We start from the raw sequence: 27,339 nt of genomic DNA, 5'->3' as shown, positions 1-27,339 counted from the left end.
GGATCCATCCAATCTGTTCTTTCAATGCTACACGAAATATTTAGAGATCCTCCTTTATTTGTCACTATTCATGGTAAGAACATCGATTATAGGCTGGTACATGTCCAGTTCCCGACGATATTAAATGCTGAGACGGTGGGACATTTTAAATGTGGTCAATGTTCGCACTGCAATACTTGCACTGAAGGAACAGATTGGACGGATCCAGTATCTGAAACACATACAACTTGCACTTCCACCTTCGTGGTGTATGCATTGATATGTCCATGTCCAAAAGTATATGTAGGAAGAACGACCTGTATGATGCAAATTTGCTTGAATGAACACAAATCTCGATTAAACAAACAATTTACAGCCCCGATCGTAATGCATTGTGAACAACATCATCACAGTTTTGAGCAACTAAAATGGACAGTCTTGGACCAAGTGAAGTTATCTCCGAGAGAGGGGTGATTGTGTATACATTTTGAACTACCATGAGGCTTTCTGGATTTTCACTTAAACTCAATCACCATCGGGACTCAACGAAGAACTTGATTGGATGTCATTGATGTAAGAGACGGGATGACGTGTTTTAGAGAGAGGTGTTGATAGGATCTGTGATTGGAGAATTTAAAAGGACGTTTGTGTGTATAAGAGCGTCAGATGTTGATGCGGACTTAATGCATTTAAAGCTTGCATGGGTGCAGAATTCAGAGATGGTGAAAATTAGCGCTATAAATCAATGGTGACGTTTCCGACAAAGAAAAATAAGGTTGACATTCCCTGAGGAAAGACCGGGTGGTCTGAAACGTGGCCCCATTGGGCTTATAATAATGTTGAACAGAGCATTTTTCAAATGAATACTTTGCAGTTATATTGCAGTTACATTTATCTCAGAAAATTCTTATATATAAAAAAGAACATCAGTTTAAAGGAATTTTTTTAAATAGTATTGTAAGTTTTTTAACTCACATGAACACGCTTAAAAAAAAAAAAAAAAAAAAAAGATCGTGGTGGATAGTTCATGATTATGAAATCATAAGCACGTTACCTATTGGTAGTGGCTGCAGAGTAATACATGAAACTTTCCACTCCTTCCAAAAAAAATTTATTTTTTTTTTAATTATTTGCTTGAAGCATACAGAAAAATCGCATGTATTACAGTTATATTAAATAGTTTTCTTTAATCCTTGCAAATAAATTCAAGGGAGGTGATATGATTACGATCATTGGACATTATATATTGTAGATCCCTCCATAACATTCATTGTGTGTTTTTGGTTGGTTTTTCTAATATTTTTTCAACATAGAAACATAGAAACATAGAAATGACGGCAGAAGGAGACCAAATGGCCCATCTAGTCTGCCCCGCAAATTTTCTCTCTCATACTTATCTGTTTCTCTTAGCTCTTGGTTCTATTTCCCTTCCACCCCCACCTTTAATGTAGAGAGCAGTGATGGAGCTGCATCCAAGTGAAATATCTAGCTTGATTAGTTAGGGGTAGAAGCCGCCGCAATAAGCAATCTGCACCCATGTTTATTTGTTTTACCCAGACTGTTATACAGCCCTTATTGGTTGATTTTCTTCTCCCATGCCATTGAAGCAGAGAGCTATGCTGTATATGCATCGAAAGTGAAGTATCAGGCACATTTGGTTTGGGGTAGTAACCGCCGTAACAAGCCAGCTACTCCCTGCTTTGCGAGTGCGAACCCTCTTTTCTGGATGTGTGAAGTATCAGTTTTTCTTCTCCCCTGCCGTTGAATCAGAGAACTATGCTGTATATGCATTGAAAGTGAAGTATCAGGCTTATTTGATTTGGGGTAGTAACCGCCGTAACAAGCCAGCTACTCCCCTCTTTGTGAGTGTGAATCCTTTTTTCCACATTTCCTCTTGCTGTTGAAGCTTAGAGCGATTTTGGAGTCACAGTAAGCCTGTGTATGTTTATTTAATAAGGGTATTGACTCCAGGCAGTAGCCGTCATTCTGGCGAGTCACCCACTCTTCATTGGCAGCCTCTTGACTTTATGGATCCACAGTGTTTATCCCATGCCCCTTTGAAGTCCTTCACAGTTCTGGTCTTCACCACATCCTCCGGAAGGGCATTCCAGGCATCCACCACCCTCTCCGTGAAGAAATACTTCCTGACATTGGTTCTGAATCTTCCTCCCTGGAGCTTCAAATCGTGACCCCTGGTTCTGCTGATTTTTTTCCTTCGGAAAAGGTTTGTCGTTGTCTTTTGATCATCAACACCTTTCAAGTATCTGAAAGTCTGTATCATATCACCTCTGCTCCTCCTTTCCTCCAGGGTGTACATATTTAGATTCTTCAATCTCTCCTCATACGTCATCCGATGAAGATCCTCCACCTTCCTGGTCGCCCTTCTCTGTACCGCCTCCATCTTGTCTTTGTCTTTTTGAAGGTACGGTCTCCAGAACTGAACACAGTACTCCAGGTGAGGCCTCACCAAGGACCTGTACAAGGGAATAATCACTTCCCTTTTCTTACTCGATATTCCTCTCTCTATGCAGCCCAGCATTCTTCTGGCTTTAGCTATCGCCTTGTCGCATTGTTTCGCCGACTTCAGATCATTAGACACCATTAGACACCAACATCTGCCTGCTCAGCTATTATATTAACTGTCCTTGTATGTTTTACATATTGTGTTTGATGATTTTTTTTTTTTGACACAGTAATGTTTACTGTGAATGTTGATTGTACTCTACTGTGATTGGTGGATCAGCAGATTATAAATTGGTCAAATAAACATATGCAGACATATAATTCTTCCTTCCCATTTTAAAATCATGGGTCTGAAACTGTAGACTCCTTTTTGATTTGTCTATCAGCTGTGGTGGTGGCTTTCACATGATCATTTAGCCTTACCTAGGTTTATGGCCAAAGTTAATGCCTTCTGAAGCCCTTGCTCCTCTCCATTTACCTTCTATGATAACATTTGAAGAAACCACCCTGCCAATCTCTTTGCAGGTCAGAGGTTTTTGGGGGGGGGACGGGACGGGTTTTATATTGGATTCTAATTTAAACCGTAGTTTCTGGATTTTTTTTTTAAGTTCAAACTTTTGCAGAGGCTAAAGCAGTGATCGAATCCCTCAGATTTCCGCTCTGTTTTGCAGGCTTTGTTGTTTTCTGGTATGGATTATTGTAACTTGAACTTGATTGGGATGCGAGTGAATGCAGTGAGACCACTACAGATGCTACAAAATGCTGCTGCACAGGCAGTCACTGGTCAAGACTGGACGGTGCATACTACAGCAGTACTGCATAAGCTCCACTGGCACCCAGCTGAAACACACGTCAGATATAAGACTGCTGTGTTGGGCCATATGATGCTAGGTGAGAAGAGCTTTCCTTACTATGTTGCACATCTATAATCCAACTGGGTACTCAGGATCTCCCAAAGGGGTTTATTGGATACACTGTCCCCTCGCCAGGTTTTGGTTGGGAGAAACACGCAATAGAGCATTCTTGGCTGCTGGCCCAGGTCTCTGGAACTCTGTCTGGAGCAGCTTCGACTGACTACATGCACAAACATTTTTAGAAAGCTACTTAAGACCTGTTTGTTCCAGCAGGCGTTTACAGGTTAACAACTGGTTTTCTCTGTGTGATAAATAAGCTGTAATTGTTTTGGATTTTGTCATTTTTGTCATTTTATTATGTATGTTTTGATTTGTTCGCCGCTTTGAACACTAAATTACATGCTGCATATACGTTGTTTAAAGAAAATAAATGCAATTTGTGCTGATTTTAACTGGTGTTTAATATATGTGCCTAAAATGTATAATTTTGCTACTTGCTTTCAAAGTGCTGGATAATTTAAGTCCTTCAAACTTTAGACAAATTTGAATTTAATCTCCCAAAATAAGATAAGATGTATTTTCTAATATTGCTTGACCCTTGTCATCTTTCCAATGGTGTCATATTGCCTTGGCTCCCATGATCATAGCTGACTAACCAGCTTCGCTGTGTCATATTTATACAGGAATCACTAGTGTAGTAATTGCTAATAGATATTTATACAAGAACATGGCACTTTACAAACAGAAAGACAACAAAATTACAGAGCAATTATCATTTGCTGCTCTCCAATGCAGACGCCACACACACAGGAGCGGCAGCCAGAAATAAAGACAGCATACTTCAGAAACAGATGGGTTCTTTCCTGTGGTAACTACAGAACGATGCAGTTTGCCATTACTCAACTAGGGTTATACTTTTCAGAGGCTATAGCTTGGTAAAACATAAAACGCCTTTACCTTGTTTTTATGTCACAGTCAAACTTCAAAGAAAACTTTTCCACAATTGGCTTAAAGACCTGTGAAAATAAGCAAACCATGGTATAGATGAATCAGCCATAAAATCTTGTCCTAATAACCCAAGCTATCCACTTCCCACCTCAACAACAAAACAGTTTTCAGGCCCTGTCAAACTGACAGGGAACCAATGGTCACTGGGTTGCACTCATCTCCTTGTCCCCGCCCAACCCCTACTGCGTGCCACTTCCAAAGCACCACTAGAAGCCAAGGAGAGGGAGGGAAATAAGAAGGCCCGGCGGACGTTTTCTTCATTTCCAGTTGGGACCATTTCAGAAAGGGCAGGTCCAGTCGTTCAGCTCCATTGCAGAGTATGGGCTCTCCTTGGACTTGCAGACACATTTTGTCACATGCACAGGGGCACTGCTGGTTTCCACATGCCACCCGCTTCTCACAGCAATGTAGAGTTTGGGGTTTTTTTTTTGCTGGACGGGATTGCATACCTTGGACCAGTGGCGTAGCCAGAATTGATTTTTTGGGTGGGCACAAGGCATGCAGGTCTACTAGTTGTTTTCTTACTGATAAATAATGCCATATACTGCACCCTAGAATGGCTTTCTAAGTAGTTTGCAACAGCCATTGTGTGTCATGTATGAAACTTTAAAATTATTTACTTCAATTATTTCAAGTATAGAAAACAATCAAATCCAATCATATAATAAAACAAAAATTAATGTATTCTTTCATGAACCATCTTTGCAGAAACCCAGAAATCTTCATAAATACAATAAAATATAATTAATCATCAGAACAGGTGCAGCGCAGAGCTAGGGCAATTCACATTACAAGTAACATGAAAAAAAAAATTCAAATTCTGGTGTAATCTCAGCAAAAAATAACCCTCCACTGCTATTTTGTGAAGTAACAAACTCTTGCAAAGAAAGAGGCATCTGGAACCTTGCCAAACAATCACAGCACTGACTCTCAGGATTCAAATAACAGCAACCTTATGAAAAAGCAGCAATGCAAATACTACACCAGGCCCTAGAACATTAATACATCACCTACGGGAATAACAGAACAGGCTGGACTACTACTACAGAGAAACTATATGCTAGAAATACTCATTTCTGTCACAAACAGGCAAAACTGAGACCGACCCTTACCTAATATAGAAATAAGAGGACTATAAATTAGAAACAGAAACATGTAGATAAAGCCAAAATAGAAAGCCTGAGAAACTAAAATGTCTGAACAGTGGAATACTTAAGAAAGAGCAAAATACAAAAATATAAGAATGCACATTCCCAAAGATGACATATTTAAATTGCTATATGCCAAAAAGACTCTCTACAAAAATTACATGCAGTGATAACAGCGAAATATAAATCTCTCAAAAAACTGCTGTAGCATCACAATTTTCACCCAGCTGGGTGGAAGAAACGCTGGGTGGAAGAAACGCAACATCGGCAGACGCCGCCATCCCATGCCGTCCCTAGCACCATCTATTTCGGCCCCCGATGAAGGCACGAGCCGAAACACGGATCCAGTGTTGGGCTTTTTCTATGCTAGCCTCATCTGAAAAACATGGCGTTTCTTCACTTAAGTTCATGTCAATGTGACTTACTATATCTTTACCACCAATAAGTGACAATTTTTATTCTCACGGAAGCATAAAAAACACGAAAGCATAAAAAAATATATAGAGCTGTGACCTATGATTATAAACGTGGGCAAATACAATTTATGCTAACTTAGCATTACTAATTATGCCGGTTTATGAGGTCTGGTATTTCAAAAAAGATTTCTCTCACTTGAGGTGACTCGGAATTCTTGTTGTTAAAATTGTGATGCTACAGCAGTTTTTTGAGAGATATTTAAATTGCTAACATCTCTCTCTCTCTCTCTATATATATATATATTTTTTTTTTTTACCTTTGTTGTCTGATCTTTGTATTTTTCTAATCAGTTGGTCCTGGTCTCTCTTTCCCATTTTTTCCCTTGTCGCTCATTTCCTAATTCCTCTTCAGTGTCTTTTCTACTACTGTCTTCTTCCCTTCCACACACATATATACATAAATGCTTTCTCTCACAGACTCCCTCACACACTCAGGCTCTCACTCTCATATGCTCTCCCCCCGAAGCTCACATTCTCTGCAGACACACATACAAGCTCTCACTTTCTCACCCCTCCCCAGGCTTATATTCTTATGCGCACACAGACACACATCCAGGCACCCATTCTCATCCACACACACAAACACATTCTCCCATTCTCACCCACACATACACACATTTAAGGTCCCATTCTCACCCACACATACACACTTTCAAGCACCCATTCTTACCCACATATTCAAGCTTCCATTCTCACCCACACACACAAACCCAGGCTCCCATTCTCACCCATATATATACACATTCAAGCTTCCATCTTCACCCATATATATACACATTCAAGCTTCCATCCTCACCCACATATTCAAGCTTCCATCCTCACCCACATATTCAAGCTTCCATTATCACCCACACACATTCAAGACTCCATTCTCACTCCCATACACACCCAGGGTCCGATTTTCACCCACACACACAACAAGGCTCCCATTCTCATCCTCACATACACATTCAAGCCTGTGCACAGTTTCCGCTTCCTCCCCCCAGAGCAGGAAGATCAGCTGGCCTCTCCTGCTGCCACTGGCCTCCTGCTATCTTCGGGCCATATGGCCGACCGATCTTCCTGTTTGGGGGGGGGGGGGGGGGAGGAGAGCGGAAGCGCCGCGCACAGTTTCCGCTTCCTCCCCCCAGAGCAGGAAGATCAGCTGGCCTCTCCTGCTGCCACTGGCCTCCTGCTATCTTCGGGCCGTATGGCCGACCGATCTTCCTGTTTGGGGGGGGGGGGGGGGAGGAGAGCGGAAGCGCCGCGCACAGTTTCCGCTTCCTCCCCCCAGAGCAGGAAGATCAGCTGGCCTCTCCTGCTGCCACTGGCCTCCTGCTATCTTCGAGCCATACGGCCGACTGATCTTCCTGCTGGGGGGGGGGGGGGGAGCGGAAGCTGTGCGCAGCGCTTCCGCTCTTCTCCCCCCCCCCCCAATAGGAAGATCGGTCGGCTGTACGCAGGAGGCCAGTGGCAGCAGGAGAGGCCAGCTGATCTTCCTGCTCTGGAGGGAGGAAGCGGAAACTGTGCGCGGCGCTTCCGCTCTCCTCCCCCCCCCCCCCCCAAACAGGAAGATCAGTCGGCCATACGGCCCGAAGATAGCAGGAGGCCAGTGGCAGCAGGAGAGGCCAGCTGATCTTCCTGCATTGGGGGGAGGAAGTGGAAGCTGTGCACGGCGCTTCCGCTCCCCCCCCCCCCCCCGCAAACAGGAAGATCGGTCGGCCATATGGTTGTAGGACCGCTTCCCCACGTGTGCCGTGATGGCGTGCCAAGCATGGGTTCTCCTCTTCACTGTCGCGGGGATGGGATCCCGCGACAGCCTTGCAGTTCTGATGTCAGTTGGGTGGGCCTGGGTCTAAATTGGGTGGGCAGCTGCCCACCCAGGCCCACCCGTGGCTACGCCACTGCCTTGGACTACACACGGGGTTCATAACTGTCCTTACCCAGAGATGAGTTACAATATTCATTGGGTTTACAATGATCCAGATATAAGAAGAGGGCATCGCCTGTGGGGATTTTCTGGCAGGTTCCCACCTTTAGATCGTAATAAAAGTGTGTTTCAAAGACAGATCTGGGTTAACAAACAGCCCCCGCAATATGAGTAAGCGACCGTGCAGACACCTCCCAACTGGGACTGATTTTTGCATTGCAATCAAACTGAAAGCTTGCTGCTAGGCACACACTGTTTCTGACTGCTTAAAGTGCTAGGCTATAAAATCGTCTCTCAGTGAGCTGGTTGGTAATAAAGCAAACAATGGTTAAGATGACCCTTTTGCATTCGTTTTTATCTTGAACCAGCAGGTTCCTGCTGTTCCTCTGTACTATGAGCCTTCTTTTGGAATTACCAGGAAAGTCTCCTCTATCTTTTGTCCCCTCTGAGCTTACTTTAGTCCAGTGCTGCAGCTGGGGGGTGGGCACTGTCCAGGAACCTGCTAAATCCAGCCCCTAGATCAAGGGTCCCCAAACTTTTCAAGGGATGAGCCCCATAGGACATTTAAAATCATCAAGAGGGCAGGAAACCACCTCAGAGTGTGCTGAGCAGGAGGTGGAGGGGGCAAACCTGGCCCTTTGGATGATTTGAAATGCTGAGAAAAGGAAGGAACAGAATATAGCGGATAACATGCCTATAATAATATTTATAGATTTCTTGGGAGCCGGCCACTCTGTCACACCCCGAGATCCCTGGATTCCCCCTTCCCCTGCATCTGCCCCCCAGACATGTGCATGGCACATCCCTTCCCACTCACCCCACCTCTCCTCCCTCATATATCCCCCAGCCTCCTCTCCCCTTACTCTCAGCCTCTGCATTCACACTTGCAGTACCTGGCCACCCCATCAGCAGGGGCGGGTCCCAGTACCTCTTTTCCCACTGGCAGGGCCTGGTACCCCCAATGGTATCCTTCATTAGTGCGGGTCCTGGTACCTCTTCTCCCTGCCAGCCTTTATCACAGCACCGGGTTAAAATAATTCCTCTGTAGGCTGAATCCAGCCACATGAAAGAAAAGCATGGTGGGCTGGCCAAACAAGCTCTGCAGATCCAGTCTCTAGGCCTTAGCGTGTTGCCATTGAATAATGGCAGACTTCCTTCCCCAGCTTCTCAGCCTTCCCAGGACCCACCCAGGAATCAGAAGATCAGAGCCAGAACTGAACCCAGGTCTCTCTGCAACGGGCCAGCCACACCCTTTTTCCATTCTAATTTTCTTTTATGTCCGAGGTGATAGCAATGCATCAAACTTTGAAAAGCTCCTCCTCTTTACCCTCTCCCACATGAAGATAAATAAGAGCTGGATCTTACCTCACAGAACTCCCCCTCAGGAAAACTTTGATCCTCACTATTGGCACTTCCTTTCCTCCCCTGTCTTGCACCAGACTCTGCACATTCTGCTGCTCTGCCCCAAAACCTTGAAATAAGATGCCAGCATTTCTCCATCTCGAGACCTCCTATCTTTACTTTCAGAAAGAAAACCAAGGCCTGGCTATTCAAGCAAACCTTTCCTCAACCTTCCTTAAATCCTCTGCAGTGACTGTGATTACTGCATCCAGACAGCAACAAAGCCTGCTTTTGTGACTTCACTACTGAATTTGTCCTCGCCCCTGTCCCCTCCACCCCTCTCCTTCCCCACAGCAGGTGCTTCCTGTCTACCTTTGCACTCCTTCCAGAGCATCTTCCATCTCTCTGCTCCGATGGCACTCAGCAGTCCCCATTACTACCTCTCCACACCTCTAGCTCCCTTACACTCTTCCTGGGATTTCCCAATGCTTAGCAAGCCCCTCTTACGCTCCCTGAAATTTCCTTATGCTTACTATAAATGTAAGCGCTAATGTATACGAATTCTTCTATAAACTGAACGTGATCCGCCTTGAGACCAACTTGATTAAGACAGAATATCATATGTTCATAAATAAATAAAACTGCACCCATACAAAAACATAGCACAAACTGCTGAACAAGACGTGTAAAGAATGTTTAAAAAAAAAAAAAAAGGATTAGGATTCATAAAAATGTAGGATTTATTCTTAAAAAAAAAAAAAAGCATAAGAACATAACATTAAAAACATGTTACTAAGACAACAAATATCTTCTTCAGGAAAAGATTTATAGAAAAAGCAACAGAGCCACCAAAACAGGCAAAGTGATATTCTGAAGAATCGACATTAAAGGATTTGGGGAATGTTCAAAACATCTGTTCCATTTCACCAAGGGTATAATCCTGTAGAGAAAAAGTGAGCCGTACCATGGTTGTGTAGTCTATCTGCGGAGCCATCTCAGCATTCGTCCCACCTTTAAGGTGCAGCTCAGAAGGGGAAGCCGCAAACAGCACGCAAGGCATGGAGACCTGCATGAGCAGGCACACGCTCCTGCAAAAAGAGACGGAAATACAAGCATGTCAGGCCAGGGTTATCAGAAGCCTTCCATACAGGATTCAGGAAGATTACATCTGACTGAAAGAGCAGACTGGTTTCAGTCTCATGAAGCAACTGGGAAACATTGCACTAATCCCGCAGGACTAAGGAGAGCAGACCAGATTCAGAGAGAAAGAAAACATGATTCTCCCCCGAATGGTAGTCTCTCATCTTTTCTATTTACATCTTTGAAAAGCACTGCCAACCTCACCCCCAGGGGGTCTGGAAGATCCTTTAAGAGGGATCAGGTCTCTATGCAATGCCTTCTTTCCTGCTAAGAGCTGTTTTCAGCTGGAGGAAACATCACATAAAGCAGTCGCTCCTACTGCATCATGGGACAATTGCTGAAACAAGCAAATTGACCAATAAGAACAGAGGTGCTGAAGGATTCTTAAAAGATCACATAAGTTTGTTTTGTTTTGTTTTTTTAAATAAAACTTGGCCTTCAGAGGTGCCTCCCAAGTACCCCCTTTGCTCTCTGATCTAAGGAAATATGGAGGCCCAGTGAAGGAGATGACATTCTAGAAATCCTGACAGTTTTTACTCAGCTAGAAATGTTTATAATACAGGCTACAAGATTTGCAAATAGTTTTTGAAGGTCAGATTAAACTCCGTTTCCACCAGTCCCAAGGCAGAGTCCAACACTGAACTTCCTTATAATACTAAGGAGTAGATTTTAAAAGATGCACGCACATGGACGTGCCGATTTTATAACATGCGTGTGCAGGCGGCGCGCACAATGGGGATCGACATTTTGCAAAGTACACAAGGCGACGCAATGGAGAAATTACTTATCTGATAATTTCATTTTCCTTAGTGAAGACAGATGGACTCAGGACCAATGGGTATTGTGCTCTTCTGCTAGCAGATGGGAGACGGAGTCAGATTTCAAAGCTGACGTCACTCTAGATCAGCGGTTCTCAACCTGGGGGTCGCGACCCCGGCGGGGGTCGAACGACCACAACACAGGGGTCGCCTAAAGCAGGGTCCCCAACCACCGGTACCGGGCCGTTGGGGTTTTTTGCCGGTCCGCGGCTATTTTTTCTGCCAGTCGCGTTTTTTTGGGCTTGTTGGGCGGGACTTGTGCTCTGAATCAGGGCGGACTGTAACAGAGCACAAGTTGGGCGGGACTTGTGCTCTGTTACAGTGATTGGCTGCTGCTGCTGCGATGAAGCCTGTCCATAGCAGGCGCACCCTATCCCTATATTGCAGCAGTAAGCCAATCAGAGCAGGAGCTGCAAGCCTTGTTGATGCATACGTCAGGAGCACATTTTGTGGGCAGACCCAGCCAGCACAGCATCGCATGTGGGCGGAACGGGAAGACCAGCAGCACAGCGTTGGAGAAAAACAGCAAATGAATCCAGAGTGTGCAGCTACAGCCAGGTATCAGGAGGGAAGGAGTTAGTATGTTGGGAGAGGGTAATGAGTGTGTGGGGGCCGGGGATGTACTGGGGGGAATGAGTGTGTGGGGGCTGGGGATGTACTGGGGGGAATGAGTGTGTGGGGGGCCAGAAATGTGCTCGGAGAGGGTTAGGGAGGTGGGAATGAGTGTGTGGGGCCAGAGATGTGCTGGGGGGGGAATGAGAGTGTGTGGGGCCAGAGATGTGCTGGGGGGGGGGGAATGAGAGTGTGTGGGGCCAGAGATGTGCTGGGGGGGGGGGGGAATGAGAGTGTGGGGGGCCAGAAATGTGCTCGGAGAGGGTTAGGGAGGTGGGAATGAGTGTGTGGGGCCAGAGATGTGCTGGGAGGGGGGGGGGGGGAATGAGAGTGTGTAGGGCCAGAGATGTGCTGGGAGGGGGGGGGGAATGAGAGTGTGGGGGGCCAGAGATGTGCTGGGGGGGGGGGGGGGGGAATGAGAGTGTGTGGGGCCAGAGATGTGCTGGGGGGGGGGGGGGAATGAGAGTGTGTGGGGCCAGAGATGTGCTGGGGGGGGGGAATGAGAGTGTGTGGGGGCCAGAGATGTGCTGGGGGGGGGGGGAATGAGAGTGTGTGGGGCCAGAGATGTGCTGGGAGGGGGGGAATGAGAGTGTGGGGGGCCACAGATGTGCTGGGAGGGGGGGGAATGAGAGTGTGGGGGGCCAGAGATGTGCTTGGAGGGGGCTGGGGAGAGGGGTATGAGTATGTGAGGGCATTAACTGCTATAAAAAAATAAAATGTTTCAATCTCATGTGTTTTGGGCTTGTTTTTTTGGAAAAAAGTTCTTGTTCGTTCATGAAAACCTGGCAACACTGCCGGAGCCGCACGGGCAGGAAGGAGGAGGCGCTTCAGCTGCGTGCAGAAGAGGAGCAGCGGGCCGGGAAGACTAGGGCCGCTGCAGAGCCCATCCTGTGGCAACCCGTAAAGAAGAGGCCCAGAGGTAAGAGAGAGGTGTGTGCGAGTATGAGATGAGTTGAGAGACTGTGTGTGTTTGCAGAGACAGCATGTGAGAGCCTCTGTGTGTGTGAAAGAGACAGCATGTAAGAGTGAGAGCCTGTGCTTGAGCAAGGCAGCATGTGGGGGTGTGAGAGAGCCTGTGTGTGAGACTCAGACAGCCTGTGCCAGTGAGAGCCTGTGTATGTGTGTGTGAGAGAGAAATGCATGTGAGAATGAGAACCTGACTGTGTGTTTGAGGGAAGAAGACAGGTGGAGAGAAAAGAAATAGAAAAAAAAAGGCAATATTAAAGGAAATGGCAAAAAATTAGAAAGGGAAGCAGATGTAAAAAAAAAAAACATTTTATTTTTTTATAGCAGTTAATGCCCTCACATACTCATACCCCCCTCCCCACCCCCCTACAAGCAAATCTCTGGCCCCCACACTCTTTCCCCCCTCCCTAACCCCTCCTAGCACATCTCTGGTCCCCACACTCTCATTCCCCCCCCTCTGTAACCCCTCCGAGCACATCTATGGCTCCACACACACTGATTCCCCCCTCCCTAACCCCTCCTAGCACATCTCTGGCCCCCACATACTCATTCCTCTCTCCTCAGCCCCCTCCAAGCACATCTCTGGCCCCTCACACACATTCCCACCTCTCTAACCCCTCCGAGCACATCTCTGGCCCCCCACACGCTGATTCCCTCCTCCCAGCACATCTCTGGTCACCACACACTCATTCCCCCTCCCTACATCCTAATTCCTCCCCTCCTGCTACCTGGCTGTAGCTGCACACTCTGGATTCCTTTGCTGTTGCGCTCCAATGCCGTGCTGCTCTTCCCGTTCCGCCCACGTGAGATGCTGTGCAGTGCTGGCTAGGTCTGCCCACAAAATGTGCTCCTGACGTGTGCATCAACAAGGCTTGCAGCTCCTGCTCTGATTGGCTTACTGCTGCAATATAGGGATAGGGTGCGCCTGCTATGGACAGGCTTCATCGCAGCAGCCAATCACTGTAACATGATTCAGAGCACAAGTCCCGCCCAACAAGCCCAAAAAAACACGACTGGCAGAAAAAATAGCCCAATTAAAAGCAACCCGCGAATCGGAAAAAAAAACCGCGAATGACTACAAAAAGAAGCCCAATCTCGCGGTAAATAAGCGAGGTTGGCAACACTGGTGCCAATAGCAGCAATCAGCGCCTCCCCAATAGCCAGTGGCAGCAGTGGCAGTAATTAGATTAATTGTTTGACTCAGCTGGAAGTGACAAAGTATGAAGTGGGATGTGAAATCAGCTTGATCTGGTGGAGAATTAGGATTGCTGTTACACATGAACTGTATTTGGCAAACATTATTAAAGGGAGCCAGGATAATCAATTGAAGGCTGCAGCTGAGGACTGATTCATTATGACTCATGTAGAAATTAGTGCATTTTCCAGATTAGTCTGCATAACACAATTCTCAACATTCAGCATTATTTCTGCTGCATAGACTTTTATCTGAGAGGCTCTGAGGTTGTGAGGGAGCCAGTAAGAGTGAGAGCATGAGTGTGTATGAGAAAATCCAGGGGAGTAAGAGTGTGTGTGAGTGGGTGGGGGGGGGGGGGGGGGGAGAGTGTATCAGTGTCTGTGAGAGTGAGAGGTTATGGTGGGTATAAGAGCATGAATGTGTAAGTATGTGACAGTGTATGTGTGAGAGAGAATGGACATGTGAGTGTATGTGTGAGAGAGAGAGGATAACCTCCTAATCCTCGACAATATCAGGGTGACTGGAAATCAAGAGCTCCCATGTATGGACAGCAGGGGCTTTTTAAAATCCTTATTAGTTTTAATTATTGTGTGTTATTTGATATATGTGCTGTTTTGAAATATTATTGGTGTGTGGGAAATTATAAAAATGTATATGATTTTAATTAATAGAAATTCTATTTATCAGTAATTTTAAAATATTCTTTTATTAGTATGGTTTTACTATTATAACTGATGCTTTATGTTTCTTAATTTTATTGTTTTATGAGGAATGGTGGTTCTGTTTATAAATGTCATAATAAATAAGTATGCACTAAAATCCAACCCCATCCATAACCCCGCCCCCATATGACCAAAGCCCCACCCTCACCCCGCCCTCGCCCTGCGAGGGTGGGGCAAGGGCGGGGCAAGGGGTCACCGCAACATGAGGAACTGTATTTCGGGGTCACGGCATTAGAAAGGTTGAGAACCACTGCTCTAGATATACCCCTGCAGTAACCTCAGCTCTTCAGTATCTCTTTGAAAAGCCATTGTGGATATATCTTTGTTTAAATAACTTGATTAAACTTGAACTGATTCAACTATTTTCCAAACTGGAGACCGCCAGTGCACTCAACCAATTAACGCCGACACCGGACAAACTATGGGTGTCTTGAACTAGGGGTAGGCCACGGCTTACCTGTATTTGCTCAGTCTCGAGGTTTGCTATCCGAGATTCTCCTTTCCCGGGGCAGCCGTGAGCAGGATGCTGACTCCATCTGTCTACACTAAGGAAAACGAAATTATCAGGTAAGTAATTTCTCCATTTCCTAGTGTGTAGCCAGATGGACTCAGGACCAATGGGATGTACAAAAGCTACTCCCGGACAGGGCGGGAGGCTGCCCGTGGCCCACTTAGTACTGCCCTTGCGAAGGCTGCTTATCGGGCTTGAACATCCAGGCGGTAAAACCTGGAGAAGGTGAGTATGGAGGACCATGTCGCCGCCCGACAGCAGCTTGGTTTCTGCCCAAGAGACTGCCTGGGCCCTCGTAGAATGAGCCTTAACCTGTAGTGGTAAGGACTTTCCTGCCTCTATGATCCTAAGACAACTTAAACCTCTACTAACACTAAACAATTTCCGCACAGTTTTGCAGGCAATGATATTCGCAAGTACAGACTACTGCAACTCCCTACTTTTAGGACTACCACAATCTACAATTCGGCCACTACAAATATTACAAAATTCAGCTGCTAGAATTTTGACTGGCAAAAAAAAAGAATGATCACATTACAGGAACGCTTGCTGATCTACACTGGCTCCCAATTGAACAAAGAATTCAATACAAGGCCTTATGCATAATACATAAACTAATCCATGATGAAAAAGCTGACTGGCTTAACACAGCACTGCGCGTACATGTCCCACAAAGAAACCTAAGATCTGCTAATAAGGCTCTACTAACTGTTCCCTCTGTCAAAACAGCACGCCTCACGCAAGTTAGGGAGAGAGCACTATCACTGGCTGGCCCCGTGCTATGGAACACCATGCCACTCGAAATAAGACTGCAGAGAAACTTCAAAATATTCAAATCCAATCTGAAAACCTGGCTATTTAAACAAGCTTTTTATAAAGACAAAGAGAAGGAAAAAAAACAGTTGATTGATTAGGATGCACCAAACTAGAAATTATTTGTAACCTACAAATGCACATTAAAGTTAAATTCTTTCCGTCTACTATGCTCCCTACAGACAAACAATGTACACACATAGTTTATTGAAGTGAATTGTTACCGCACTATGATGGCACATGATTAATTGTAATCTATACCACTTACTTTATTCATTATCGTGCCTTGCTGTAAACCGTTGTGATGGTTATCTAACTTAACGACGGTGTAGAAGAGCTTTTAAATAAATAAATAAATAAATGTAGGCTGCCTTGATTACTTCTTTGATCCAGCGGGCTCTGGTCACCCGCGAGGCCTCTTCTCCTTGTTTCTTCCCGCTGTGAAGAACAAACAAGCAATCTGTTTTGCGCACCGGTTCCAATCTTTCCAGGTACCATATTAGGAGTCTGCTGACATTTAGATGGCGAAGAAGGCATGAGTCTTCCGAGTCCCTATGTTCATCGGAGATGGTAACAAGATGGTTTGATTCAAGTGAAATTCGGAAACCACTTTTGGTAGGAAGAAGGGGACAGTGCGCAGTTGTATGGTTCCAGGTGTGAACCTAAGGAACAGTTCTCGACAGGATAGTGCCTGTAGTTCGGAGATGCGACAAGCTGGACATATTGCTACCATGAATGCAGTCTTCAATGTTAAGAGGGGTAGTGACAAGACTGTGTGTTGGTCTGAAGGAAGCCCCAGCTAGGAAGTCTAATACTAGACAGATTCCAGAGGCACCGGCCACTTTAGGGGTGGTCGGAGTTGTTTAACCCCTTTCAGGAAGCAGGACAAGTTTGGATGGGTTGATAGCCAGATACCGTCCACTTCTGCTCTGAAGCAGGCCAGTGCGACTACTTGGACCTTGAAGGAGTTGAGAGACAACCCCTTCTTCATACCGTCCTGTAGGAACTCCAGAATCATGGGAATCTTGGCTGTCCGCGGGAGAATCCCGCGGTCCTCACACCAGGCTTTGAATACTCTCCAGATCCGTATGTATGATAGGGATGTGGAGATCTTGCGCGCTCGGAGCAGGGTGTCGATCACGGCCTTTGAGTAACCGCGCTTCTTTAGGTGAGTCCTCTTCTCAAGGGCCAGACCGCAAGAGAGAATAGAGATGGATCTTCGTGGAGAATCGGGCCCTGCCGGAGAAGGTCCCTGTGTGGAGGTAGGCACAGGTGGTTCCCCACAAGGAGTCTTTGCATGTCTGCGTACCATGGCCATCTTGGCCAGTCCGGGGCTACTAGTAGAACTAGTCCCCTGTGAAGTTCTATCTTGCGGATGACCCTGCCCAATAGTGGCCATGGGGGGAAAGCGTACAGTAAGTCTTCCTCTGGCCAAGTCTGGACGAGAACGTCGATTCCTTGGGATTGTGGCTCTCGTCTGAGGAACCTGGGAACTTGGGCACTGAGACGGGTGGCCAGTAGATCCATGGCTGGGAGGCCCCAGCGATTTACTATCAGTTGGAAGGCTGTGGTTGACCCCGTCCATTCTTCTGGGTCCAGGCTCTCTCTGCTGAGGACGTCTGCTGAGACATTGTCTTTTCCTGCGATGTGGGAGGCCAAGATCCCTTGTAGGTTTATCTCCGCCCATGCCATGTGAGGGTCTACCTCCAGAGACACCTGCTGGCTCTTGGTTCCTCCCTGGCGGTTGATGTCAGCAACCGTTGTCACGTTGTCCGACATTACTCGAATTGCTTTGCCTCTGAGTCTGCGGCTGAATTGCAGGCACACTAGTCTGACTGCTCGAGCTTCCAGGCGGTTTATGTTCCATTCCGCCTCTTCCTTGATCCATTGTCCCTGGGCCGTCAGCTCCTGACAGTGGGCTCCCCACCCTCGCAGGCTCGCATCCATGGTGAGCAACATCCAGTTCAGTGGGGATAGGCTTTCTCCTCTGCTTAGGTGGTCTTCCTGTAGCCACCACTGGAGCTGAAAACATACCTCTGCTGGTAGTTGGAGGCGAATTGAGTAGTCCTGGGAGAGTGGGGTTCCATCGTGACAGTAATGAGCGCTGGAGTGGTCGCATATGGGCCCTTGCCCACGGGACGATTTCCAGGGTTGATGCCATGAGGTCGAGAACTTGAAGATAGTCCCATACCTTGGGGCGTGCATTGGTCATCAACCATCATAATTGTTCCATCAGTTTCCTTCTCCTCGGAGGAGGGAGGAAGACTTTGTTCTGTTTGGTGTCGAAATGGGCCCCCAGGTACTTTAGAGATTGAGAGGGCTGCAGACCGCTCTTGCCCGTGTTCACGACCCAACCGAGTTCCTGCAGTAGGCTCCTGACTCTGCTGGTCACCTGCCAGCTCTCTTCCGAAGACTTTGCCATGATTAGCCAATCGTCCAAGTAAGGGTGTACCAGAATCCCTTCCTTCCTCAGCCACGACCGCCATGATTTTGGTGAAAGTTCTGGGGGCGGTTGCTAGGCCGAAGGGTAGCGCTCGGAACTAGTAATGGTGGCCCAGTATCGCAAAGCGCAGGAAGCACTGGTGATCCTGATGGCCTGGGATGTGAAGGTAGGCTTCGGAAAGGTCCAGGGAAGTTAGAAACTCTCCCGGTTGTACTGCCATTATTAAAAAGCGAAGAGTTTCCATGCGGAAGTGTAGAACCCACAGATGATGGTTGACGTTCTTGAGGTTCAAGATGGGCCGGATTGATCCTTCCTTTTTGGGAACGGTAAAATAACTGGAATAGTGCCCCGTATTTTGTTGGGGTGTGGGAACCGGAGTTATTGCCTTCAGACTGAGTAGTCTTGTTAGAGTGGTTTCTACTGCCAGTCTCTTGGAGTGGGAGTGGCAGGGTGACATCATAAATTTGTCTCGAGGGATGCTGCGGAACTCCAGAGAGTAACCTTCTCAAATAATGTTTAGAACCCATTTGTCCGACGTTATCTCGACCCATCTTTGGTAGAAGAGGGCAAGTCAACCACCTATCTCCTCTTCCTGTGGATAGGTCGGCCCATTTTCATTGTGGAGCACGGCTGGAGCCTGCCCCGGGGCCTGCTCCCCTCTTGGTATGTCTGTTCCGAAAGGGCTGGGACATTCTGGAGGGACGAGGTGCCTGGAACTGCGAGTTCCTGTAGGGTCTAAAGCGCTGCGTTCCCCTGCCTTTGGTTCTTCTGGAGGAGAGACGCTGAGATCTTTTAATCCTATCTTCCGGTAGCCGAGGCACTGGGGATTCGCCCCACTTGCTGGCTAACTTCTCAAATTTGCTTCCGAACTAGAGAGATCCTTTAAAAGGCATTCTTGTGAGATTCACTTTAGATGTCGCGTCTGAAGACCAATTCTGTAGCCATAGTTGTCTTCTGGCTGCCACTACCGAGGCAACGCCCCTGGCTGAGGTGCGCACTAGGTCTGAGCTTGCGTCCGTGAGGAAGGCTGCTGCAGGTTCCATCGTCTCACCAGTATAGGTTCTGGAGTTATTTGCCTCTCCTGAGAGGAACAAGCAAGAACGTGCCACCAGTGCGCAGCAGGAAGCAATCTGCAGGGTCACTGCTGTTGCGTCGAAGGCCTGCTTAAGGATGGATTCCAATCGTCTGTCCTGAGTGTCCTTCAATGCAGCCCCTTCCCTCAAAGGGAATCGTTCGCTTTGAGACGGCACAGACCATAACATCCACTTTCAGGAAACGCAGGCGTTCCTTGGTCACTGGTTCTAGGGGGTATAGGGCTTCCAAGGCCTGACCCCCTTTGAAGCTGGTTTCCAGTGCATCCCATTCCAGGTCAATCAGTTCCTGGATGGCTTCCATCATTGGAAAGTAGCATGAGGCCTTACGAAGGGATATCAAGATGAGGTTCTTCTTTGGTTCCGCCATAGGGTCCGTGCCAGGAATAGCCACCGTCTTCAGAGTCTGGGAAACAAGGGCTGGTAATTCATCCTTGTGGAAGAAGCGAAGCATGGTTCGATATGGTTCCATTCCTGAAGGGATTTCTCCTACTTCCAGGTAGTCGCTCTCATCATCTGAAGTGTCTGGGTCCCTGTTAGGGAAGTTCTTGGTTAGGTGAGGCATGAATCGAGGCATCCGAGCCAAGCCAGGAGGATCTTGTGCTTCCGGCACTGGTTGAGCCTTGGGCGCAGCTGTGGCTCATTGCACCTGAATAAAGGCTTGCAGCCCTTGGAAAGTTTCCAACCAGGAGAAGGTCCCTGGGTCCATGTTAATCCCAGGGGGAGTCTGAGTAGGGGCCCTAGAGGTGCGTCCTGTGGGGAAGCCATCTCGGAGATGCAGAGGTCCAGGGAGCTATCGTCAGTAGTTCCGGAACCATCTCCCAACAGTAAGGGACCAGCCTTTTGTTCCCCTTGGGCTTCTTCGCAATGTTGACACAGGCAGGACTCCAATTCAGGCTGTGCTGCTCTTATGTGGCAGGCTGTGCAAAGAGAGTACCTTCTGGCCTTCTTGGGTGCCGGTGCCATCGTCTGTGTGTTTGCGCGCGTGCAGTTGTAAATGTGGCTGTGCGTGTAGTTATGCTCACGGGTGCGCTCAGTTGTGCGCGTCGCTATGCGATGCACACAAGTTAGGCGTCTCGGCCGCCCCGCGCGTACCGCCGGTCGAGAAGGAAAGATGACGCCCTCGAGGGTCTCCATGTGGTTAGACCCTTGCACCGGATCAGGGCCTACCCCAAGCAAGGCTGCTCAACCCGATCAGTGCTCCCTTCTAACCTCGCCAGGGACGGATTCGGTATGGCAATCCGAGCTCTGGAGACCAGAGACCTGAATTTAGAGATTTTTCCTTGCCTGGTCTTGGCGCTTACCATTCGTGTGCCGGATGGTCTCCAGCTGCAGGGGAGAGGGAATTACCTTCACCGCCGCACTAGTTTCTGCACCTGCTGCCTTTCAGTCACACTGGGGGCTAAGCCCATGCCGGGAACCGGCTGCCGGACCAAGGCACACCTCTGAGGAATATCTGAAATCACCTCAGGAATTCTCGACTGGGGAGGGACACTTAGGTATCACAGCAGGAGAGCAGGGCTTGATCTTCCTTAAGGTAAATTTTGTGTTTCTTCTTTGCTGTAATTCTTAACACCATTTTAGTGTGGGATAGTGTCCGCATCTGCTAGGAGATGGAGAGATACTGAAGAGCTGAGGTTATTGCAGGGGTATATCTAGAGTGAGGTCAGCTTTGAAATCTGACTCCGTCTCCCATCTGCTAGCAAAAAAACACAATACCCATTGCTCCTGAGTCCATCTGGCTACACGCTAGGAAATCGGGCCTTCCCCAGTTCTCCCCAGTCCGCTCCAATTAAGCTCAGTTGTGTGCGCCGCTATGCGCGCATCTATATTGGACGCGCACAAGTTAGGCGCCTCAGCCGCCCGGCCTGCCCGTGCATACCGCCGGTCAAGAAGTGAAGATGGCGCCGATGACACCCTCGCGTAAGATGGTGTCCCTCGAGGGTCTCCACGTGTGTGGACCCTTGCACCGGATCAGGGTCTAGCCCAAGCAAGGCTGCTCAACCCGATCAGTGCTCCCTTCTAACCTCGCCGGGGATGGATTCGGTACGGCAATCCAAGCTCTGGAGACCTGAATATAGAGATTTTTCTTTACCTGGTTACTGGAGCGGACTGGGAGGGAACTTCCCTAACCTCCTAACCTTCCTTCCTCTTCCCCTCTCCTCCCCGGCTCCTAAACCTAACCTACTTTTCCTCAATTTTTATTTTATTACTTGCTGCTCCTTCGGAGCCGAAGTAATTTACCGGTGCTAATGACTGCTGTTCCGGCTGGCCTCTGTCCCGCCCCTCCCCACCAGACCACACTCCTGGCCCGGCACTTGTGCGCGTATCGGCACTTATGCACATGGCCGGGCCCTTTTGAAAATGTGCGCGGTGTGTGCAGGGCCTGGCCATGCACGTAAGTACCGATTTTTATGTGTGCAGGGCTTTTAAAATTCAGCCATAAGTTTCGTCTTACCATTGGTGTCAACTCCTCCCCAGATTGAGATCCACTCCCAGACAGAAAGCTGCAGCACACTGTTGAAGTGCTCCTTCTGCTGCCAGGCCCACAGGGAAACAGCCAACTTACCCTGCCGTCTTTGTATCTGCTAGGTGAGTTCCACCCAGGATCTTCCCAGGTGTGAAGATTACTTCTGTGGATCCGATTTCTGCCCCTTCAAGTCGACCTTTGCATAAATCCCGAATCATCTCCAAGCCAGAGAGATGCTGAGGCCTTCAAAAAGCAAGGGTACAGCAAAGATTAGGTAGCAACTGACTTTCACAGCATGGCACGTGGAGCACAGCTCTGCTCTTTTTCCATACTAAATAAGGAATACTGGAGCTATGACTACATCACTACTAAAAAGGTAAGGGGAAATGCTCAGAAGAATGTAATCCCTGCAAATAAATAGGGTTTATATTTTACAAAGCTGTGCATTAAATTATAATATAATTGTATTTGCATATTTAAAACCATGTGAAACGTTTGGGTACCCCTGGTGAAATTATGTTTTTCAATAAATGTACAGGAACAGAAGCTGGCAATAAGAAAATTATTCCTTACCAGCTAATTTTCGTTCCTGTAGAACCATGGATCAGTCCAGACGGTGGGTTATGTCCCCCGTCCAGCAGATGGAATCAGAACAAAAACTTCTAGGGGAGGTCCTATATAATCTCACCTCCCCTGCCTCAATTCTCAGTAACTAGACTAGCAAAGCCAAGAAGAGAAGAGACCGATACAGAGGGATCAAGTAACCAATTTGATTAATAATGGTTGCCCCACCAGACAACAACGAGATTTGGAACCAAAAACTTAACTGTGAACTTGCGAACATAACTGCGAGACTAAACAATCTTGGAGCACCAAGAAATACAGAGAGAAAAACGAAGACGACAGATAAGCAGGGATGTCCCACAACCAACCCCCAGGCACAGGGAGGGTGTCTGGACTGATCCATGGTACTACAGGAACGAAAATTAGCAAGTAAGGAATAATTTTCTTTTCCCTGTACGTACCAGGATCAGTCCAGACGGTGGGATATACCAAAGCTTCCCCATCATGGGTGGGCCGAGGACAGCCCTGCGCGTATGACCCTGTCCCCAAAATGACCGCCCGCCGGCACCCGCATGTCCAGGCGATAATGTCTCGCAAAGGTATGAAGCGACTTCCAGGTGGCTGCTCTACAAATCTCTTGAACTGACACTGAAGTACTCTCCGCCCAAGACGTTGATTGGGCGCGAAGGGAATGAGCCTTGACCACTAGCAGTGGAGACTTACCCACTCCAAGGTATGCAGCTACGATCGCTCCCTTCAGCCAGCAAGCGATGGATTGTTTGGAAGCCATGCAATCTTTCTTGGGACCCGACCAAAGGACAAACAAGTGATCAGAAAGACGGAAATCATTCGTGATCTCCAAATAGTGCATCAGGCATCGCTGTACATCTAATTTGCGCAGGTCCCCCGAATCAGATAAGGAAAATGAGGGCAGCTCCACCGATTGGTTGAGATGAAAGGCCGAGACCACCTTGGGTAGAAAAGATGGCACCGTGCGCAGAGAAACTCCGCCAGCCGAAAACCGGAGGTATGGCTCCCGGCAGGATAGCACTTACAGTTCGGAGATCCTCCGCACCGAGCTGATTGCTACCAGGAAGATAGTCTTGAGAGTGATGTCCTTGATGGTGGCTGTACTCAAAGGCTCGAAAGGTGGACCACAGAGGGTACGGAACACCAGGTTCAGGTTCCACGACGGACAGGGAGGACGAATCGGAGGCTTCAAGTGTCTCACCCCTTTAAGGAAACGTAGGATATCCGGATGGGAAGACAGTAAAACATTGTTCCCACTATGAAGGAAGGCCCCCAAAGCCGCCACCTGAACCCGGAGCGAGTTATAGGCCAGACCCAAATCCAGTCCCGCCTGTAGAAACGAGAGAATCTGCGCCACCGATGCCTGGGTCGACTGGATAGCGTGTGACACGCACCACTCCACAAAGACATTCCACACCCGGACATAAGTGACAGAAGTGGACGTCTTACGCGCCCGCAATAGAGTCGATATGACGGGCTTAGGATAACCGCGACGTCTCAAAAGCCAAGCCGCAAGACAGAAGCGATCTGCCTCCTCGAAAAATATTGGTCCTTGATGGAGGAGATGTGGCAGATGACTGAGACGAAGCGGGTGCTCCAACGCCAGGTAGAGAAGATCTGTGAACCACGGCCGCCGGGGGCCATTCCGGCGCCACCAGAATTACCGGCCCCGATGCACCTCTATTCTTCGGATAACCTTTCCCACTAGTGGCCACGGCGGAAACACATACAGGAGACAGTGACGCGGCCAGGGGAGGACCAGCGCATCGACCCCTTCCGCGCCATGTTCCCTTCTGTGACTGAAGAAGCGAGCGGCCTTTGTATTTCTGGCGGTTGCCATTAGATCCATGTGTGGTATCCCCCAGCGCTTGAACTATCAGGTCCATTGCCGCCTCCGAGAGTTCCCACTCTCCGAGGTCCAAGTGTTGTCGGCTGAGGAAGTCCGCCTGTACATTGTCCATGCCCGTAATGTGTGAAGCCGCCAGGCGCTGTAGATGGAGTTCCGCCCACTCCATCAGCTTGTCGGTCTCCAAGGATACGAGACGACTTCTCGTGCCCCCCATGCGATTGATGTATGCCACCGTGGTCGCATTGTCCGACAGAACTCTGACCGCCCGACGGTGCACCAATGGGAAGAACCCCTGCAAAGCTAGGCGGACCGCCCTGGTCTCCAGCTGGTTGATGGGCCAGCATATCTGCTCCGCTATCCACTGGCCCTGGATTGAGTTGTCCCGACAGACTGCTCCCCAGCCGGCCAGGCTGGTGCCCGTGGTGACTATCACTCAGTCCGGGGCCTCCAGGGACACCCCCTGGGCCAGGCGATGAGGGTCCAGCCACCAGCGGAGGCTGAGGAACGTTGACCTTGGGATCGGCAGGACCGCCTGGAAATCCCGCGACACTGGTTTCCACCGGGAAAGCAAGGCCCTCTGGAGAGGTCGCAGGTGAGCGAAGGCCCACGGGACCAGGTCGATGGTGGAGGCCATGGTTCCTAACACCTGCAGGTAGTCCCATGCCGTGGGTGTTTCGAGCGCTATGAACCTGTGAACCTGTTCGCGAAGTGCCTGCGCCCTCTCCGGACGTAGAAACACCATGGCCTCCCTTGTGTCGAAATGGGCCCCTAGGAAGTCCAGCGACTGGGATGGCACCAGCTTGCTTTTTGAGAAGTTGACCATCCAACCCCAGCGAGTGGAGAAGCTGTACCACCCTGTCGACCCCCTGAAGACCTTGTGCTCGGGACTTTGCCCAAATGAGCCAGTCGTCCAGGTAAGGATGCATCAGGATTCCTTCCCTGCGTAGAGCCACCGCCACTACCACCATGACCTTTGTAAATACTCGTGGAGCTGTGGCCAGACCAAAAGGTAGGGCCCGGAACTGAAAATGTTGACCCAGGATCTTGAACCGAAGGTAGCGCTGATGGGGCTGATGGATCAGGATGTGAAGATACGCCTCCGTAAGATCCAGCGAGGCCAAGAATTCCCCTGGGTGCACCGCAGCCAGCACCGAACGAAGCGTCTCCATGCGGAATCGAGGTACTCTGAGAGACTTGGTGACGGGTCTTGAGATCCAGAATAGGCTGGAACGTACCTTCCTTCTTGGGAACCACGAAATAGACGGAATAATGACCTCAACCCAGCTCGGAGGCCGCAACTGGCACTATCGCGCCCAATGATAGGAGGCAATCGAGGGTCTGCCGAACGGCCCTTTGTTTGAGAAGGGACCCACAAGGGGAGAACAGGAACCTGTCTCGAGGCGCGTGTACAAAATCCAAGGCGTAGCCGTGTCTTAGAATATCCAGTACCCATTGATCTGATGTGATTTGGACCCACTCTTCGTAGAAGAGAAGAGAGCAATTCGACCCCCCCAGCCGGGGAATCGACTTGTGGGTCCTCCTGGCATCATTGGGCAGACTTCGGGGAAGGGCCCCAACCCTGCCCTTCCTTACCGTGACGGCGTCCACGAAAGGACCGGTTCCAGGTGTGCGAGTGAGAAGATGGTGCCCGGGGTGGCTGTTGTCTCGTAGAGCGTGTCCGGCGCTGATTTCGGTACCAGCTTCTGGAGGAATTGAATGGAGGAAGAACGTGGCCGATCCTCCAGTACCTTATGGACCGAATTTTCGTTGAGTGACTTGATGATTTGGTCCAGATCTTCCCCAAAAAGATACTTGCCCTTAAAAGGAAGGGACCCTAGTCGGGTCTTGGAGGAGGCATCAGCCGACCAGTTCCGCAGCCACAGAAGCAGACGTGCTGACACCGCCGCTACCATCGAACGGGCTAGGACCCGAAGGAGATCGTACAAGGCATCAGCCCCATAGGCGACTACGGCTTCCAACCTGTCCGCCTGTTGCGCTTCTGCATCCTGCAAGGTCTGTGAAGTGAGAAGCTGTTGTACCCAACGAAGACCCACTTGCTGCGCTAGCGAACTGCAAATAGCAGTCCACATTCCCAACGCTGAGACTTCGAAGACCTGTTTCAGGTTCACCTCCAGCTTCCTATCCTGAATATTCTTCAACGCCGTACCGCCCGTGACGGGAATGGTGGTATGCTTTGTGACCGCTGAAACCGCGGAGTCCACGGCAGGGACCTTGAGAAGCTCCAGGAAGTACAATTTCTCCATGGCCCTACTGACCCTAAAGTTGGTCTCCGGCGCATCCCACTCTCTGGATATTAGCTGTAAAATGGTGTGATGAGTGGGAAAGGCCTTCGCCAGTGGCCGAAGGCCCGCCAGGAGGGGATCCCCTTCTTGAGCTTCGGGTCAGGCCCCACCGGATATGGAGGAGGGTCGATATCCATCTCCTGCAGAATGTGGGGAATGAGATCATCCAACTCCCCAGCTTCAAAAATGTGGAGCACTCTCAGATCGTCGCCCTCCACCTGGGCCACCAAGATGGGGTCATCCCCGTCAGGGTCCAGAGGAGGGTCCCCTCCTGAAGAGGAATGCGGCGCCGACGGTGTTGCAGGAGGGTCCCGAGAAGGTCCTGGTCCTCCCTCGGGTCATGCCCTGGAGGAAATTTCCCCCCAGAAGGGTGGCTGGGCGAGCCAGCTTGGGGGGAGGGGGACCCCCGGCCCCCATAAGCGAATCCCTGCTTTGTAAGAAAGCCCTATGCATTAGGACTATAAACTCCGGAGAAAACGCAGGGACCCCCCAAGGGGGGGACCACCCAGAGACTCCCCCTGCTGACCACCAGGCTCCGATTCCCCCCCCCCGGAGGCTAGGACTGGCAGCGTTGCCAAAATCGGGGCCTCTGTTTCCTCCTCTGACAAGCCGGCATCCGAATCATGCAACAAAA

General features: G+C 48.9%; 1 protein-coding gene across 1 annotated transcript in view; it reads right to left on the bottom strand.

Annotated features, from left to right (window-relative positions):
• The window catches only part of RTCA (RNA 3'-terminal phosphate cyclase), a 72,294-nt gene that overhangs the window by 32,539 nt on the left and 12,416 nt on the right, over positions 1 to 27,339 (bottom strand). Inside the window, exons 3-5 of the mRNA XM_029617672.1 lie at positions 22,059 to 22,202; positions 10,143 to 10,266; positions 4,254 to 4,312 (exon numbers count right to left, since the gene is read on the bottom strand). Coding sequence (XP_029473532.1) covers positions 4,254 to 4,312; positions 10,143 to 10,266; positions 22,059 to 22,202 — 327 coding nt within the window. The remainder of the gene's footprint in view (positions 1 to 4,253; positions 4,313 to 10,142; positions 10,267 to 22,058; positions 22,203 to 27,339) is intronic.

The sequence above is a fragment of the Rhinatrema bivittatum genome, chromosome 10 (genome assembly GCF_901001135.1).
Source record: "Rhinatrema bivittatum chromosome 10, aRhiBiv1.1, whole genome shotgun sequence".
NCBI classification, from domain to species: domain Eukaryota; kingdom Metazoa; phylum Chordata; class Amphibia; order Gymnophiona; family Rhinatrematidae; genus Rhinatrema; species Rhinatrema bivittatum.
The sequence above is the reverse complement of the archived record's forward strand: the minus strand, read 5'-3'. Positions and strand labels throughout refer to the sequence as shown.